This window comes from Sinocyclocheilus rhinocerous, unplaced genomic scaffold (genome assembly GCF_001515625.1).
Source record: "Sinocyclocheilus rhinocerous isolate Xijiao unplaced genomic scaffold, SAMN03320098_v1.1 scaffold2236, whole genome shotgun sequence".
Classification (NCBI taxonomy): domain Eukaryota; kingdom Metazoa; phylum Chordata; class Actinopteri; order Cypriniformes; family Cyprinidae; genus Sinocyclocheilus; species Sinocyclocheilus rhinocerous.
In genome coordinates this window covers 96000-111872 of record NW_015623569.1, presented here as the reverse complement: position 1 = coordinate 111872, position 15873 = coordinate 96000, and the positions used below count along the sequence as shown (strand labels likewise).

The 15873-nt window shown below is 36.5% G+C and overlaps 1 protein-coding gene across 1 annotated transcript in view; it reads right to left on the bottom strand.

The window, feature by feature from the left end:
• Window positions 1–15220, bottom strand: part of LOC107712457 (tyrosine-protein kinase SgK223-like) — a 25872-nt gene extending 10652 nt beyond the window's left edge. Inside the window, exons 1-4 of the mRNA XM_016517752.1 lie at window positions 15136–15220; window positions 15087–15100; window positions 8726–9096; window positions 6098–7443 (exon numbers count right to left, since the gene is read on the bottom strand). Coding sequence (XP_016373238.1) covers window positions 6098–7443; window positions 8726–8977 — 1598 coding nt within the window. The 5' untranslated portion in view covers window positions 8978–9096; window positions 15087–15100; window positions 15136–15220. The remainder of the gene's footprint in view (window positions 1–6097; window positions 7444–8725; window positions 9097–15086; window positions 15101–15135) is intronic.
• Window positions 15221–15873: the final 653 nt, after the last annotated feature.

Below are 15873 nucleotides of genomic sequence, written 5' to 3'. Positions count from 1 at the left end.
TATTTATTATATTTTATTTAATATATTAAAATTATTTAATATAAAATATTTTATATTTTAGTACAACATTAAATATTATTAAACACATAAATATTTAATATTATATTAAATATTATAATACAATACCAACATATTAAATACACTAAAATATTATATTTTATTTAATATATTAAAATTATTTAATATAAAATATTTTATATTTTAGTACAACATTAAATATTATTAAACACATGAATATGTAATATTATATTAAATATTATAATACAATACCAACATATATTAAATACACTAAACTATTTATTATATTTTATTTAATATATTAAAATTATTTAATATAAAATATTTGATATATTTTAGTACAACATTAAATATTGTTAAACACATAAATATTTAATATTACATTAAATATTATAATACAATACCAACATTTATTAAATACACTAAAATATTTATTATATTTTAATACTACGTTCAAATACTATAAATAGATTTACATTTATAAAAAATATTGAATAAATTTTAATATTATATTAAATACTACAAAAATCTTTATAATGTTTAATATAATATTAAAATATATTAAATACATTTTTATGTATTAAAACAAATACATTATTTAAATATTTTCCAGTATTATTGTTTTATTTATTCAATTTAAATGGACATTTTCATGATTTCATCAACTCCTAAAAAACAGTTTGGAAACCCTGCATTAATACATTTTAACCCATTGACTGGATTTTGAAAATATGTCATCTAAAAAAAACTGGAACAAGAAAATACTATTTTAGAAAATACTATTATAATTCAATGTGCTCTTTATGTTTCTTTCTAAGCAGTTGTGAAATGTACTATCTATTTCTGAGTACAAATATTTTCTACTAGTTTTAGTTTTTTTCAGTGCAGTCTCCTGTATCTGATGATGGTTCTTGGTTTGGTTCTGATAGGAGCAGCATATCTCAATAACCACAAAACGCTGCGGTCTGCTAAAAAAAAGCTCTTGTTTGGAGACACAGCGCCTGATGAAGGTATAAACAGCAGATCGATGCTCAGATATGCTCAGTGTTTGTTGACTCGCGTCTCCAGCTCCTCATCCGGAGCTCAGCAACAGACGGGAAGCGCAGACGATCTCAGCGCGCTTTACTTTGGTGACGTGACTCTGGGCCTGAAATGTTCCTGTGAGTCGGTCAAACATGAGAACAAATAAAACAGAAACAGCTCTGAAGGGCAGAGAGCTGATCCAGCATACGCTTCTATAAAGATGAAGCGGTTAACAATAAAAAAAATTTTTGCCCAGCCCTAGTATGGAACACCATTAGTGCCAAAAATACTTTTCGTAAAATTTTCTATGAAGTTATATTAGTGCCAAAAAATATTGTAAAATATATTTCTCCTATTCTCCACATCTCGCACACTTTTGGACTGAAGTCTGTTGACGAACCATTGCAGCATAAAAAATGGACCACTTTTTCATCTGAAAATGAATGTTTATGCAAGTAAAATGCATTTATTTTGTTTGAAAACTTTTCAGAGTTATATGTATGTTGTTCTGTTAGAAATATATATGTAGGTTTCATAAACTTGTACACTTTTTGATTGATAATGAGTTATAAATTAAAAGGAATTTAATTCAATTCTATTAAAGGGGTCATATGATGCTTTTTTAACGATCATTATTTTGTGTATTTGGTGTAACAGAATATGTTGACGTGCTTTAATGTTCAAAAAACACATTATTTTTCAAATACTGTACATTATTGTAGGTCCTCTATGCCCCGCCTCTCTCAAACGCTTCGTTTTCTACAAAGTCCCTCCTTCCGACAAGCGCAGTCTGCTCTGATTGGCCAGCTGACCCAGTGCATTGTGATTGGCCGAACACCGCAAGCACTCGTCGGAAATGTAACGCCCCTTACCATAATCACGAGCTTCATCTTTCAAAATAAATGTAAAGACAGAGCCCGAAAGGGGAACAGAGTCTCGTGACAGACACAGTGATGAATATGTGTTTGCAGTACACAAGCCACGGTTAAGACAGCTGACTCCACTGCGATGTGACCCTGTCTCTCTCGCTCTATATAATATTAAAATATATTAAATACATTTTTATGTATTAAAACAAATACATTATTTAAATATTTTCCAGTATTATTGTTTTATTTATTCAATTTAAATGGACATTTTCATGATTTCATCAACTCCTAAAAAACAGTTTGGAAACCCTGCATTAATACATTTTAACCCATTGACTGGATTTTGAAAATATGTCATCTAAAAAAAACTGGAACAAGAAAATACTATTTTAGAAAATACTATTATAATTCAATGTGCTCTTTATGTTTCTTTCTAAGCAGTTGTGAAATGTACTATCTATTTCTGAGTACAAATATTTTCTACTAGTTTTAGTTTTTTTCAGTGCAGTCTCCTGTATCTGATGATGGTTCTTGGTTTGGTTCTGATAGGAGCAGCATATCTCAATAACCACAAAACGCTGCGGTCTGCTAAAAAAAAGCTCTTGTTTGGAGACACAGCGCCTGATGAAGGTATAAACAGCAGATCGATGCTCAGATATGCTCAGTGTTTGTTGACTCGCGTCTCCAGCTCCTCATCCGGAGCTCAGCAACAGACGGGAAGCGCAGACGATCTCAGCGCGCTTTACTTTGGTGACGTGACTCTGGGCCTGAAATGTTCCTGTGAGTCGGTCAAACATGAGAACAAATAAAACAGAAACAGCTCTGAAGGGCAGAGAGCTGATCCAGCATACGCTTCTATAAAGATGAAGCGGTTAACAATAAAAAAAATTTTTGCCCAGCCCTAGTATGGAACACCATTAGTGCCAAAAATACTTTTCGTAAAATTTTCTATGAAGTTATATTAGTGCCAAAAAATATTGTAAAATATATTTCTCCTATTCTCCACATCTCGCACACTTTTGGACTGAAGTCTGTTGACGAACCATTGCAGCATAAAAAATGGACCACTTTTTCATCTGAAAATGAATGTTTATGCAAGTAAAATGCATTTATTTTGTTTGAAAACTTTTCAGAGTTATATGTATGTTGTTCTGTTAGAAATATATATGTAGGGCATATCTCAATAACCACAAAACGCTGCGGTCTGCTAAAAAAAAGCTCTTGTTTGGAGACACAGCGCCTGATGAAGGTATAAACAGCAGATCGATGCTCAGATATGCTCAGTGTTTGTTGACTCGCGTCTCCAGCTCCTCATCCGGAGCTCAGCAACAGATGGGAAGCGCAGACGATCTCAACGCGCTTTACTTTGGCGACGTGACTCTGGGCCTGAAATGTTCCTGTGAGTCGGTCAAACATGAGAACAAATAAAACAGAAACAGCTCTGAAGGGCAGAGAGCTGATCCAGCATACGCTTCTATAAAGATGAAGCGGTTAACAATAAAAAAAATTTTTGCCCAGCCCTAGTATGGAACACCATTAGTGCCAAAAATACTTTTCGTAAAATTTTCTATGAAGTTATATTAGTGCCAAAAAATATTGTAAAATATATTTCTCCTATTCTCCACATCTCGCACTTTTTCCACTTTTTCATCTGAAAATTAATGTTTATGCAAGTAAAATGCATTTATTTTGTTTGAAAACTTTTCAGAGTTATATGTATGTTGTTCTGTTAGAAATATATATGTAGGTTTCATAAACTTGTACACTTTTTGATTGATAATGAGTTATAAATTTAGTTATAAGTTATAAGTTATAAAGTTATAAATTATATTAATTCCAATGGGGTTAATACGGGAAATTATATGATTATATGTTCTTACAAATTACATACATGTTAAATTTTTTTTTTTTTTTTTGGTGTGGTTCATGTGTGAAGTTTCAAAGAATTTAATTTTTTTTAATTAATAAAAAGGGGTACATGCAATAATAACATGCAAAACTTTAATTTTTTTTCACATTCACTCATTCATGAGAAGTTGCTGATCAGATACAATATGGTTTTAATTGAAAAATATTGGGTTATGACCAATGTTCCCTTTAATTTCTTTTTTTTCTTACTGAGCAAAACTTTTCTCTATTGGACTTTAATGTGTTATTTATATTTGATTTGACCCTTGATGTAACTAAATGATGCACATTTTAGGTTACCTGAGAAAACATTTTTTACAGTGTTGTGCTACTTACCAAGAAATTCTATTAAAAAATCACTTTAAAAAATCTCATGCAGAACAGTTCAATTCTTTATAATATAATATAATATAGCTAATATGCAAAAAATTAAGCAGTTATTGCTATGAATTCCCTTTTTGAGGTCAATTATTTGTTAGACTTACAATATAATATTACATAAAAAAACGATATTTTCAAAAAACAAACATGTGAATCCTTTTACAGCTATCTAAAACATCCCCATGTTATAGAGTTTGCACACTACTACACCTGTGTGTGACTGTAAATCAGAGTTTTGTTACCGTTCTGTGCCCATCATCCGCTATTTCACCATATAATCAAGCCACACTTCTTTAAAACATGACGACGTTTTATTTCACGTCATTACTTTACATTAACACTCACATGTTAAACGTGGTTACAGCAGAATAAATGAATCGAATGGCGCTGATGAACAGGCGTCACATTCAGAACGGCGTGAACATATCTGCGCTTGATATAGTCTCCATAATGGCTGAATGAAGGACTGATAAAACTGCAAACAAACAACAGAGAGACCGGCCTAAAAGTCATGAGTCCAGACACAAACGACAATCAACTTCATTCAGAGAGAACGAGAGTGAAACAAATACACCAAAATGAACACTTCATCTCATTAAACCACTGAGCTCAATAAATCACATCACCTTAAGAGGGTCGATAACGAAGCAATACAAGAAAACAAAACCAAAGAAACTGAATATCTCACAATGAATCCATCTCAATATGAAACCAGAGATCAGACTGACCGGTGACAAACTAACAATAGAACTCATGACCAGTAATGCACTGATTAGCAATACTAAGAGTTTTTAAATTCATTGAAACCTGGTCAGGAACACCAGACAACATACATAAAGGGTTCTCTGTAATTTAGTGCATTCATGTGCTATTGGAAATTTCCAAATTCCCACTTCTGAAGTCGTAGTTACTTGTTTATCACATTCAAGTGCTTTGTTGTTAGAAAAAACAGGAATAATGGAGTACATCAGGTTTATTCTAGCCTGTTTCTTGGGAAAACCTTATTAAAGCCAAAATGCATTGAAGATATTTAGTCAAAATCCAACAGATGCAGCGTCCCATTAATTTACAACCAACTAGATTGTCAGCCAGCGATTCTGAAGTTTCAGTCAAATAAATGCGGTGTAAAATACACACAACATGCATCAAATGGTTATTTATATACACAAATAAATGACTGTAATGCAAGAGAAAGCATTTCGTAGTTTAAAGTTTCATCCTCCCAACTCAAAAACTGTGGTTTTTCCCAGTCAGTAAGTTTCCCAGTCATAAATACGACTTGAGAGTGTTTTTCTATACCAGATGACTAACTAGCAATACCAAGAGCTTTTAAATTCATTGAAATGACCTGGTCAGGCAAACCAGAAAAAAACAACATAACTGGGTCTTTGCATTTACGCTGCCTTCATGCGCTATTGGAAATTCCCACTTCTGAAGTCTTATTTACTTGTTAACTGCATTCAAGTGCTTTGTCGTTGGGAACAACAAAAATAATGGAGGACACCAGATTAATTCTTGCCAATTTCTTGGGGAAACTGCATTAAAGTCAAAACGCATTGAAGATATTTAGTCAAAATCCAACAGACTTTGAATAAAATGTAGCGTCCCATTCATTGACAACCAACTAGATGTTCAACCTGCAATTACGTTTAAAGTTTAGTCTGGGGTATCTCCAGGTTTCCCAGTCATAAATCCAACTTGAGAGCCTATTCGTGTCCGAATTCTCAAGCCCTAACCTTAACCCATGTCCAAAAATGGCTAGGAAACTCATATTTACCAAAGCACGTGAGGGCACCATAAATACTAAGACTAATCTGGCTCCATCAAAGGATAAGTATCGATATGATCAACTGATTAATATCCTGGCAAACAGCATAAAATAAGGATGCAGCTCTCACCGGTGGTGTTTTTTGGGAGGCGGCGGAGGTGGCGTGGGATCCCGGCTGGTGTTGGGTACACTGGAGTGGATGAGAGGAGACGGGCTCAAGAGCAAGCTCTCTTTGGCTCTGCCATCCTCTGCCGGCATTTGACTGGTGCTTTTGTTGGCGGTGCCTGGCACTGCACTGCTCTCGCTCGTCCATTCTCTGGACAGAACAGCAGGAGCATTGATGGAGTCGCCTAGCCCACCACAAGAGCCCAATCTCTTGGACTCAACCTTCTCTTCTACCTCGTCAATACATCCCTCCAGACTCGTGGCGCTGTTAGACTTGTTTCGGACGGCATGAGCATTGGTGTCCACTTGCGAGGTCATCTGATTTGGAGGAAGAACCACGTGAAAGCTGAGCTCGGGTAACGGTAAGGAGAGACTGGAGGTACCAAGTCTTGGTGGACGGGTGCTGATCTTAGGAGGAACTGGGGGACTGGATCGAGGCTTGGGTTGGGTTGTTTCAGTGGCATCAGGAGCATTTGGCCAAGTGAACTCCGGGCTTGATGGGTCTTTGGGCGCGGTTGGGCTGAAGTGGGTCCATTGAGTGCTTACGGCCGAATCCGGGCTGCTCAGGTAAAACGTCCGGTTGTTTTTCTCAGTATGGGCGGCGACGACAGTAATAGTCGCTCTTTGATTGTCGCTTACGTTGACTTCGGTTTCAGACTCGGAGGATTGCGGAGCCTTCCCGTCGCATTGAGCATCGAGTCGTCTTTTCCTCTTGGTGCTCTCAGCATAGATCGGCTCACTTTCCTCAAGCCCGTTTGGTGGAACGCTTGGAGACTTCTGAGGACTCCGGAGTCCCACTAACGAATCCACGCTGCTCCGATTGGAGCACGAGGCTGATAGGCTTTCGCGGAAGGAGTCTGGAGTCATCGGAGACGGTGAAGTACCTGGCGTCTCATTGGACGATCCGTTGACCACATTCCCTGGTGCGGTTCTGGCTTGCCTTTCCTCTACGGATGCCCTTAGAGGACTTGTAACTCCATCACTGTTTCCAGTCCCGTTATGAAGACATAGATCTCCATTGGCGTAAGTGCTCTTGACCGCTTTGGTCATCTGTCTATAGGAGTCACTGTTCCTATTCTCTTTCAGACTGTGTTGAACGCAGCCATCTTCTTGACTCATAAATATATTGCTGATAACCATGCAGTCTTTGGATAATCCAGTGGGAGAACAAACGTTTGGGGAGAACTTCTTTACGGAGGTGCCGTTTTGTATTATGGTTTCTCTGAGAGATTTATTACATCCATTGCTATCGATGTACAGAGGAGCCAAATCCAGAGCTTTCTTCAGTCCTACAGAGGTCTTCTGGTTGTTCTAAGATACAGAAGCAATCATAAGTCTGAGAAGAATTCAAACACTGGATCATTGCGTTTACAATAAAAAGCTTATTATAAAAACATACTCAATAACTTGCCAATGTAAGAAACCCACATTGAGATAATAACATCAAAGCGTACACAAACAAGCACGCTGGATAAACAGGCAACATTTCACAGGCATGTCAATGCAATCAATGCATTGCATAGACAATTAATCACACAGGTATAAGTAACTAATCAATCATCTTATTTGACTCCACAGACGACTTTATGTGACTGTGTCCGTGTGTGTTTGCTTTGTAGTCTGTCATAGAAATTATTCAATGCCCTTGGCGGTGATCTAATTATCTTTGTTTAAAAAGCCTGAATGTGTCCATATCACTGCCTTCCTGTACAGGGTGCATACAGCTGAATGGCAGTCTGTTATCTTGCGTTCACAAAGACATTCCAGTCTACACCCATGTAGTGGAGAATGTTGACTAAACCCCACCCACCTTTGAGATATCACTGACTTTCACCATAATAAGAGTTTAAAGGAATAGTTTAGCCAAAAATGAAAATGTCCTCAGGCCATCCAAGAAGTTGACGAGTTTGTTTCTTCATCAGATTTGGAGAAATGTAGCATTGCATCAGTGTCTCAGCAATGGATGCTCTGCAGTGAATGGGTGCCGTCAGAATGAGAGTCCAAACAGCTGATAAAAACATCAAAAGTAATCCACACCACTCCAGTCCATCAGTTAACATCTGGAGAAGAAGGCAAAAGAAACAAATCAATCATAAAGACGTTCCATAATATCGCTACCTCCAGTGAAAAAGTCTGTTGTCAATCTGCTGTTGTCTCTCACATCAAAATCCAGCCACATATGTGTTTAGAGCTGTTTAAACGCTGCTTGGTCTGTGCAGATTTCTCTCCTGATTCAGCCCAGACCACTTTTTCACTGGAGGAAGCATTATTATGGATTATAGACTCGTATTTTAGTTAAAAACGTCTTGACGGATTTGTTTCAGCTTTTGTCTTCGCCAGATGTTAACTGATGGACTGGAGTGCTGTGGATTACGTTTGATGTTTTTATCAGCTGTTTGGACACCCATTCACTGCAGAGCATCCATTGCTGAGACACTGATGCAATGCTACATTTCTACAAACCTGATGAAGAAACAAACTCATCCTAATCTTGGATGGCCTGAGGGTGAGCACACTTTCAGCAGATTTTCACGTTTGGGTATTCCTTTAAGAGTTCATCCACTCAATGAATTCAGTGCATTCCTGCAGATACCTGTTCTGTATTCATTGCCGTCTTGACCTCCACTGTGACGTCCATGTTCATCATGGTGGGTCTGACAGCGATGGTGGGTTTGATATACGGAGAGGGAGACGTCACCCCATCCTCGTCTTCCCCGATCAGACTCGTTCGGACACAAGCGCCTCCCGCCGTGCCGGTCTGTCCGTGAGCGCTGCGCGGATGGAAGCAGTTCTTACAGGAGCCTGGTTTCCACACGTGCTCTGCAAACTCTCCACACGCAGACATTTTAACGCAGACCTCGAGCTCCCGTCTGATCGACTCTACTGCCGGCCGGAACAAGCTGAGAACAGACGACGGTGTTTGGTCACATAGTGTGTGGCACAGGAGACCAGCAGCCTGTAAACCTGAGAAAACACAAGATACATTTTAGATGATTTTGAGTTATGCTGGTGTATGTATTTGATATGAAAAACCACATGCATTTGGAGAATTAGTCATATGTTAATGGCTATTAAAACAGTGATCAAACACACAGAAACTCAAAGGGCTTCACAACAAAACACCAACATATAAGTTTGGTTTAACTGGGAGAAATATTGACAGAAATATTAGCAGTGAAATTAACTTCTCAAACTACTACTATTACTAATTATTAAGGTTGCAAAAAGGCGGAAAAGTTCCAGAAAATTTTGGAAACTTTCCAGGATTTTTTTGGGGGGAAAATTTCCAGGATTTTTGGGAAAATTTCCAGGATTTTGGGGGAAATTCCAGGATTTTTTTGGAAACTTATCCGGATTTTTTGGAAACGTTTGGAAAACTTAGGGAATTTTCAGAAACTTTCGGAAAGTTTCCATAAATGTTCCGCCTCTTTGCAACCCTACTAAATATTATTAATTAATTAAAACATTATTTTAAGAAATATCACCCAATCAAGAGCCTTTATTTAATTAAAACATTACAGTTTTTTGCAATGTTTTGTTGTAAATAACTGGTGTATTTTTTTATATGATTAAATTTACAAAGATTGATTATACTGTTATAGTCATATGAATTAACTTGATTACCACAGTTTTTAATTATCATTTTTTATTCAGTCATAAACCAAAGAATCCAGAAAAATGAAAACATAATATGAGAAAAAAAATAAGTATTTCATAGCACCCTAACATTGTCAAAATTTTAAATAATCATTAAATGGTTTTATGAAATCAATTGATTAGACATTTTTAATAGATAAACTATACAGTCCAGAATAATGAAAATGTAAAACACTGAATTTTGGGGAAGAAAAAAAAAAAAAAAGATTTCATAGTGGCTCCAGAAAAATCAACATGCTGCCAACTGTAAAACTCAAAGTTTCTCTTTAAAGCTTTGCATAAACCTTTGTACATTTCAAGTGTTTCTGACGGGGAAATGCCCTTGTGTAAGAGACTTTGGCCTACATAATCAGATGAAAGTACTTCACGCTTACTAGTGAAAAACAAAAGGTGCAAATCCACTCCTCCAGTTCCTGGTCCCTCCCTTCATACAGAGCTTTCCTTTGGACAGACTTACTCACCCACTTCATGAAACCCAACCGCAGCCGGAATCAGGACATTAACAAACTCATCCTGTTCAAACACGAGGACGAACCACCTTCAAGAAGCCGTTTGAACTCACAGAAATGAACTGATCTTAATGCGAAACACTCCAAATCTGAGGTTCAAATCAGAGACGCTGAAACATCGCAAGACGAATAAAGCAAATTAAATAATTTAAAATGCATATGGTTAGCATCATGAGAAATATATAGTGAATATAGCCATATTTATATTCCTTCATTTGGACTGTACCACTAAACAAATGTGTTATGGTCATTAAATACATGCATTTTAATTTGCTGCATATTTTCAACTATTCTAAACAAGTTGCATGGACCAAATCTGGATCTTTCCAAATCAATTCCTTAAAAACATCAACCAAAAGATGAAAGATCCAGAAATAGTCCATGCAACTTGTTTAAAGTTGAAAATATGCAGCAAATTATCATGCAAATATGTAATGACCGTAACACATTTGTTTAGTGGTTTTCACAGGACGGCACCAGATGGAACTCTTTCAGATCATTAATTACCTTTCCTGCGCACATGTGACTCATTTCTAGACTCTTAATTAAGAAATACGCTCTTTAAAAAAAAGGAGCATCAGCAGGTGCTGGAGTCTGAGAGTTTCTAAACCACATTTGCAAATGTGTCGTTGCACAATGACTCAGTTTGATACAGGAATCTATTCGCAGCAGCAGTTGCTGTTATATTTAAAGGCACGGATGGTTAAAACAGGAAAAAACATGACCTTTTTCAAATAACCTGAGCAGCTGATACACTACTAGTTACATTACTTTTCTTTCACACCCCACAGAAGTTGTAACTGCATATATTCGCCATAAAAGTTTTCTAAAATGTTATTAACAATATATTTCCGCCTCATCATTTGACCAAAATGCACACTGGATTGCAGTCAGAAGTCAGTGGTGATTAATAGTAACATTTAAATACAAGTGTTGCATTAATCTCATTAAATACCATGTGTAGCTTGAAGCTAATTGTAGCTCTAATGTCTCTGTCACCCATATACGGTTATATTCCAGGATGCATTTTATCAAAAGAAATCATGTAAGTTCGTCAGAAAAGGTTTAGTTCTCTAAAAAGATTTTATACAAACAAAACGGGATCAGAGGGATGTTTGTGGGCAAGCCGTGTAACGCCAGAGTAAAGTAATGCCACACATCAGCATTCAGATCATCTTTTCTCCTCACAAAATCAATGCAACAGCAATATTTCCATCCGCTAAATGTAAGGATTTCCATATTCCAAGCTTGCCTGCTGCTCTGCTGACTTCATGTGAAATTATGAAAATAAATCTAGGAATTATTGGATTTCAAATCAGTAGAGGTTGAGGCATTGAAAGTAACTAAGTAACGAGCTGTTTTATTGATGGTAACTCTAATATTATTACTGAACTCTTATTAGTAATTAGCTACACTACTAGTTATTGTGAAAAAGTAATATGTGAGCCTGCAGCACAAAAGCAGTCATATTTGTAGCAATAGCCAACAATACATTGTATGGGTCAAAATTATCAATTTTTCTTTTATGCCAAAAATCATTAGGATATTAAGTAAAGATCATGTTCCATGAAGATATTTAGTAAATTTCCTACCGTAAATATATCAAAACCTAATTTTTGATTAGTAATATGCAATACTAAGAACTTCATTTGAACAACTTTAAAGATGATTTTCTCAATATTTAGATTTTTTTGCACCCTCAGATTCCAGATTTTCAAATATTGTCCTATCCTAACAAACCATACATCAATGTTAAGCTCATTTATCCAGGTTTCAAAACTCTCAATTTCTAAAAATGGACCCTTATGACTAGTTTTGTGCTCACATATTATTACTAGTAATTGCCTAACACTGGTCTCAGGTAATGATTAATTTTACTTTGGCAAAAATGGAGAATGTGGCCATAAAGATGGTTTTCTTTCCATTTCTGACAGCACAGCCACTCTTTCTGTGGCTCAGATATCTGAAAGGTCTTCACCCGCTAGAGAGTGAAAACAAACCTGTGAGATTTCGCACCGTCGCTGGTGTCTGGCGGGCGAGAAGATGCGCTAGACTCACGGTGGTGCGAGCCTCCTCTTCACATTCCTCACATTCCTCCCGACGAGAACGCTTTCTGAAGCCTGACATGGAAAGAACAGAAGAGCCTCTAATTTTGGTGGCCTGGGAAATGGACGAGGTCAACAATCTACTGACCCTCGATCGATGGCTGATGAATCAGTGGCTCTGTTTTAGTCTGTTTGCTGGCATGTTGAAGACGATTTGGGTTTTAAAGACTGTAAAACATAGAACCATTTTGGTTCCACAAAGAACCTTTTTGCTTTACAAAAAACCCTAAATGCATAGGAAACGTTTCATGGATGTTAAAGTAGCATGCCAAAGATGACGTGCATTTAAAGACTGTAAACCATCAACCTTTTTGCACTTAAAAACAAAGATAGTTTATTGGCATTTGATGCTTGCATGAAGAACCTTTAACACCCATGAAACTTTTCCAATGCACTTTGGTTCTTAAGAGTGCATAAACCTCTACAGATTATTGAAATGTTGTTCACACTAAGAAAAACAATTCTTTTGGGAAAGACAATGAAAAATTAAAGAGTCTAATGACTTCTTAAACTCTAAGTAAACTATATGGCCAAATTAAAACAATCTCAGACGGTGCTTCATTTTATATTTGCTGAAAATTCATTGTGAATATATCATGCATATTCAATATATCACCACCATCTTATGGCAAAGCAAATACTTTAAAATCCAATGAAAATTTCCAATGCACAAAAAACTTCACACTTTAAAAAAATTGTTACTTTGGGAAAGATCACATGTGTATTTTTATTCTCATCTTAGTTTTTATTATCTGTGTGCTGTTGTCTCTGTGCACTGGAAGCTTGTGACTCTAAAACAAATTCCTTGTATGCGCAAACATACTTTGTAATAATGCTCTTTCTGAATTCTGATGATGAAAAATGAAGGATACTGAAGTCTAATGACTTCTTAAACTTCATGGCCAACTAAAAAGCCAATTAAAATAATATAAAATCATTTAAAAAACAGTGCTTCATTTTATATTTGCTGGAAAATTATTGTGAATATATCATGCATATTCCATATTTCACCAAAAAACCATATCCACAGACCTTCATTTGGATTGAACACTAGTTTATGTTTATTTTAACATGCACTCTTTATTGGTAACTATGGTTCCATAAAGAACCTTTGACACCCATAAAACCTTTCCATTCCACAAAAAGGTATTTAAAGTGGGGCGGAAAAATTCTATAGAATTTTAAAAATGTTCTTCAAAGAAAAAATGGTTCTTTTAAGAACTGATCACTGAAAGGTGAACCAAAATGGTTCTCCTATGGCATCACTATGAAAACTGTTATGTTTAAGAGTGAAACTTTTCCAATGCACATTGGTTCTTCAAAATGCAAAAAGGTTCTTTGGAGAACCAAAATGGTTCTTCTATGGCTTCCTTTCGTGCATATCCTGATAGGAACCTCATGAGGGAAACTGTAATCTTCAGGAAGCTTCATGATGTTTCTGAGCACGTGAGGACAGATAAATAATGGCCCGCAGGTTGAAGTGTCGCCGGCCGTTCTGTGTTTGCTCAGCCATTAAGACTCGCTGGCAACAAGTTTGACAAGTCAAAACCCAAGACACAACAGAAGCAGAAGCTCTTTGTTCCTGCAGCAGCTGAAAACACTTCAGCACTTGTGAACAATGAATGTTTTTGCCTTCAGATGTTGCTCAGGGGGAAGGGTGACGCTCCTCCAGTGCTTCTGCTGAGAGCTTTAAACCCTCACAAACACCAAATCTTTACCTGCAACCTATGAGACGCATGCATTTACTGCATGCAATCAGACTTAAACATGGTCAAATGTGTTTAAATACACTCTTACTGCCAATCAAACCAGCCAAAATATGAAATAAACCAACATGCAACATGCATTCCACAAATTCCATATGAATCCACCAATTAGACATTTCACTTCCTTAAAGAAACCATGTGAACCATTTAAAGTTGTCCAAATGAAGTTCTTAGCAATGCATATTACTAATCAGAAATTAAGTTTTGATATATTTACGGTAGGACATTTACAAAATATCTTCATGGAACATGATCTTTACTTAATATCCTAATGATTTTTGGCATAAAAGAAAAATGGATAATTTTGACCCATACAATGTATTGTTGGCTATTGCTACAAATATACCCCAGCGACTTAAGACTGCTTTTGTGCTCCAGGGACACATATTTTACAGAACTTTTCCAGAATTTACCACAGTTTCACCAAACTATTAGTTTGTACACTTGTGAAAATGTGGTATAATGAGAAAACAAATGAACTAAAAGACAACAAAGCGATTTCAATGTTTGAAGGAGATCTAATTGTCATCTATACTGATTTTAGTCACAAGCAAATATTTTGGGCCAGAAACTATTATGGTAAATATCAGATTGCACAATCCAGTTTCACACCTGTTTAGAAAAACTAGCACGTCATAATCAGCGATAGAAATGTGCCTTATGTGGAAACAGTAGATTTACAGAAACGCTGACAGGAACATCAGACCATCATAAAACCAGCGCGACAGGGCGAGTCGCGTCGCGTCGCGTCAACATCCAGCTTCACACGAATGAATGAACCAATGCGGACATAAACCAGACTGATCCGGTCCATATGAAATCAGCCTGTGTTTGAATCTGGTTCTGAAAGCGGATCCAGATCAAAGCTCCAGTCTGATGTAATATGTATCCGATCCACGCCAGAGAACAGATCTTACCTGCGCTGAAACACACGCGATCCGGCCGCTAGATTCCCGCAGAACACACGCGTGATTCCGCTCTTTCACAGAAAACAGACGCGGAGAAACCCACAGACAGCAGCGCTGCGTGACTCTGATCTGATCAGACTGAAGCGACGCGACGCAGAGCAGCGCCGAGACTCCTGCAGAGGGGGCGGAGCCTCACACACACACACACACACACACACACTCTCTCACTCACACACACATTATTTTTAAAATATGAATTAGATTATTAGATTTTGTATTATATTATAGTAATGTCATATTTTATGACACACATACATATACATATTAATATACACATGCCTCTATGTCTCGCTCTATATTTTGCTATGTATATTAATTCTCTACATTATAAATTTCATTTTATTAATGCTATATTTATATATTCCTTTTATTTTAATTTTATTTTAACTTTTTATTGGCCTATTTATTAACTATTTTGACTAGTTAACCTTAAAAGGACCTTAAAAGCATTTTGTACAGTTTTCACTATATTTATGAAGACATTTTCCAAAATTTGGTCCTCGTAAAAATACCATGTACAATCATTAATAACACCTGTCCAAAATGTATGAAACACTCACCTGCCTGTCACTGCAGTGAGACACAGATAAAGGATCAGACAAACACTAACCTGCTCACAAAACTACAGACAGACTGGCTTGAGAATCCGTGTGTGTGTGTGTGTGTGTGTGTGTGTGAAAGAGAGAGAGAGAGAAACAGACACACACTTCCCTATTTAAAGGAAGCAGTGTTTTGC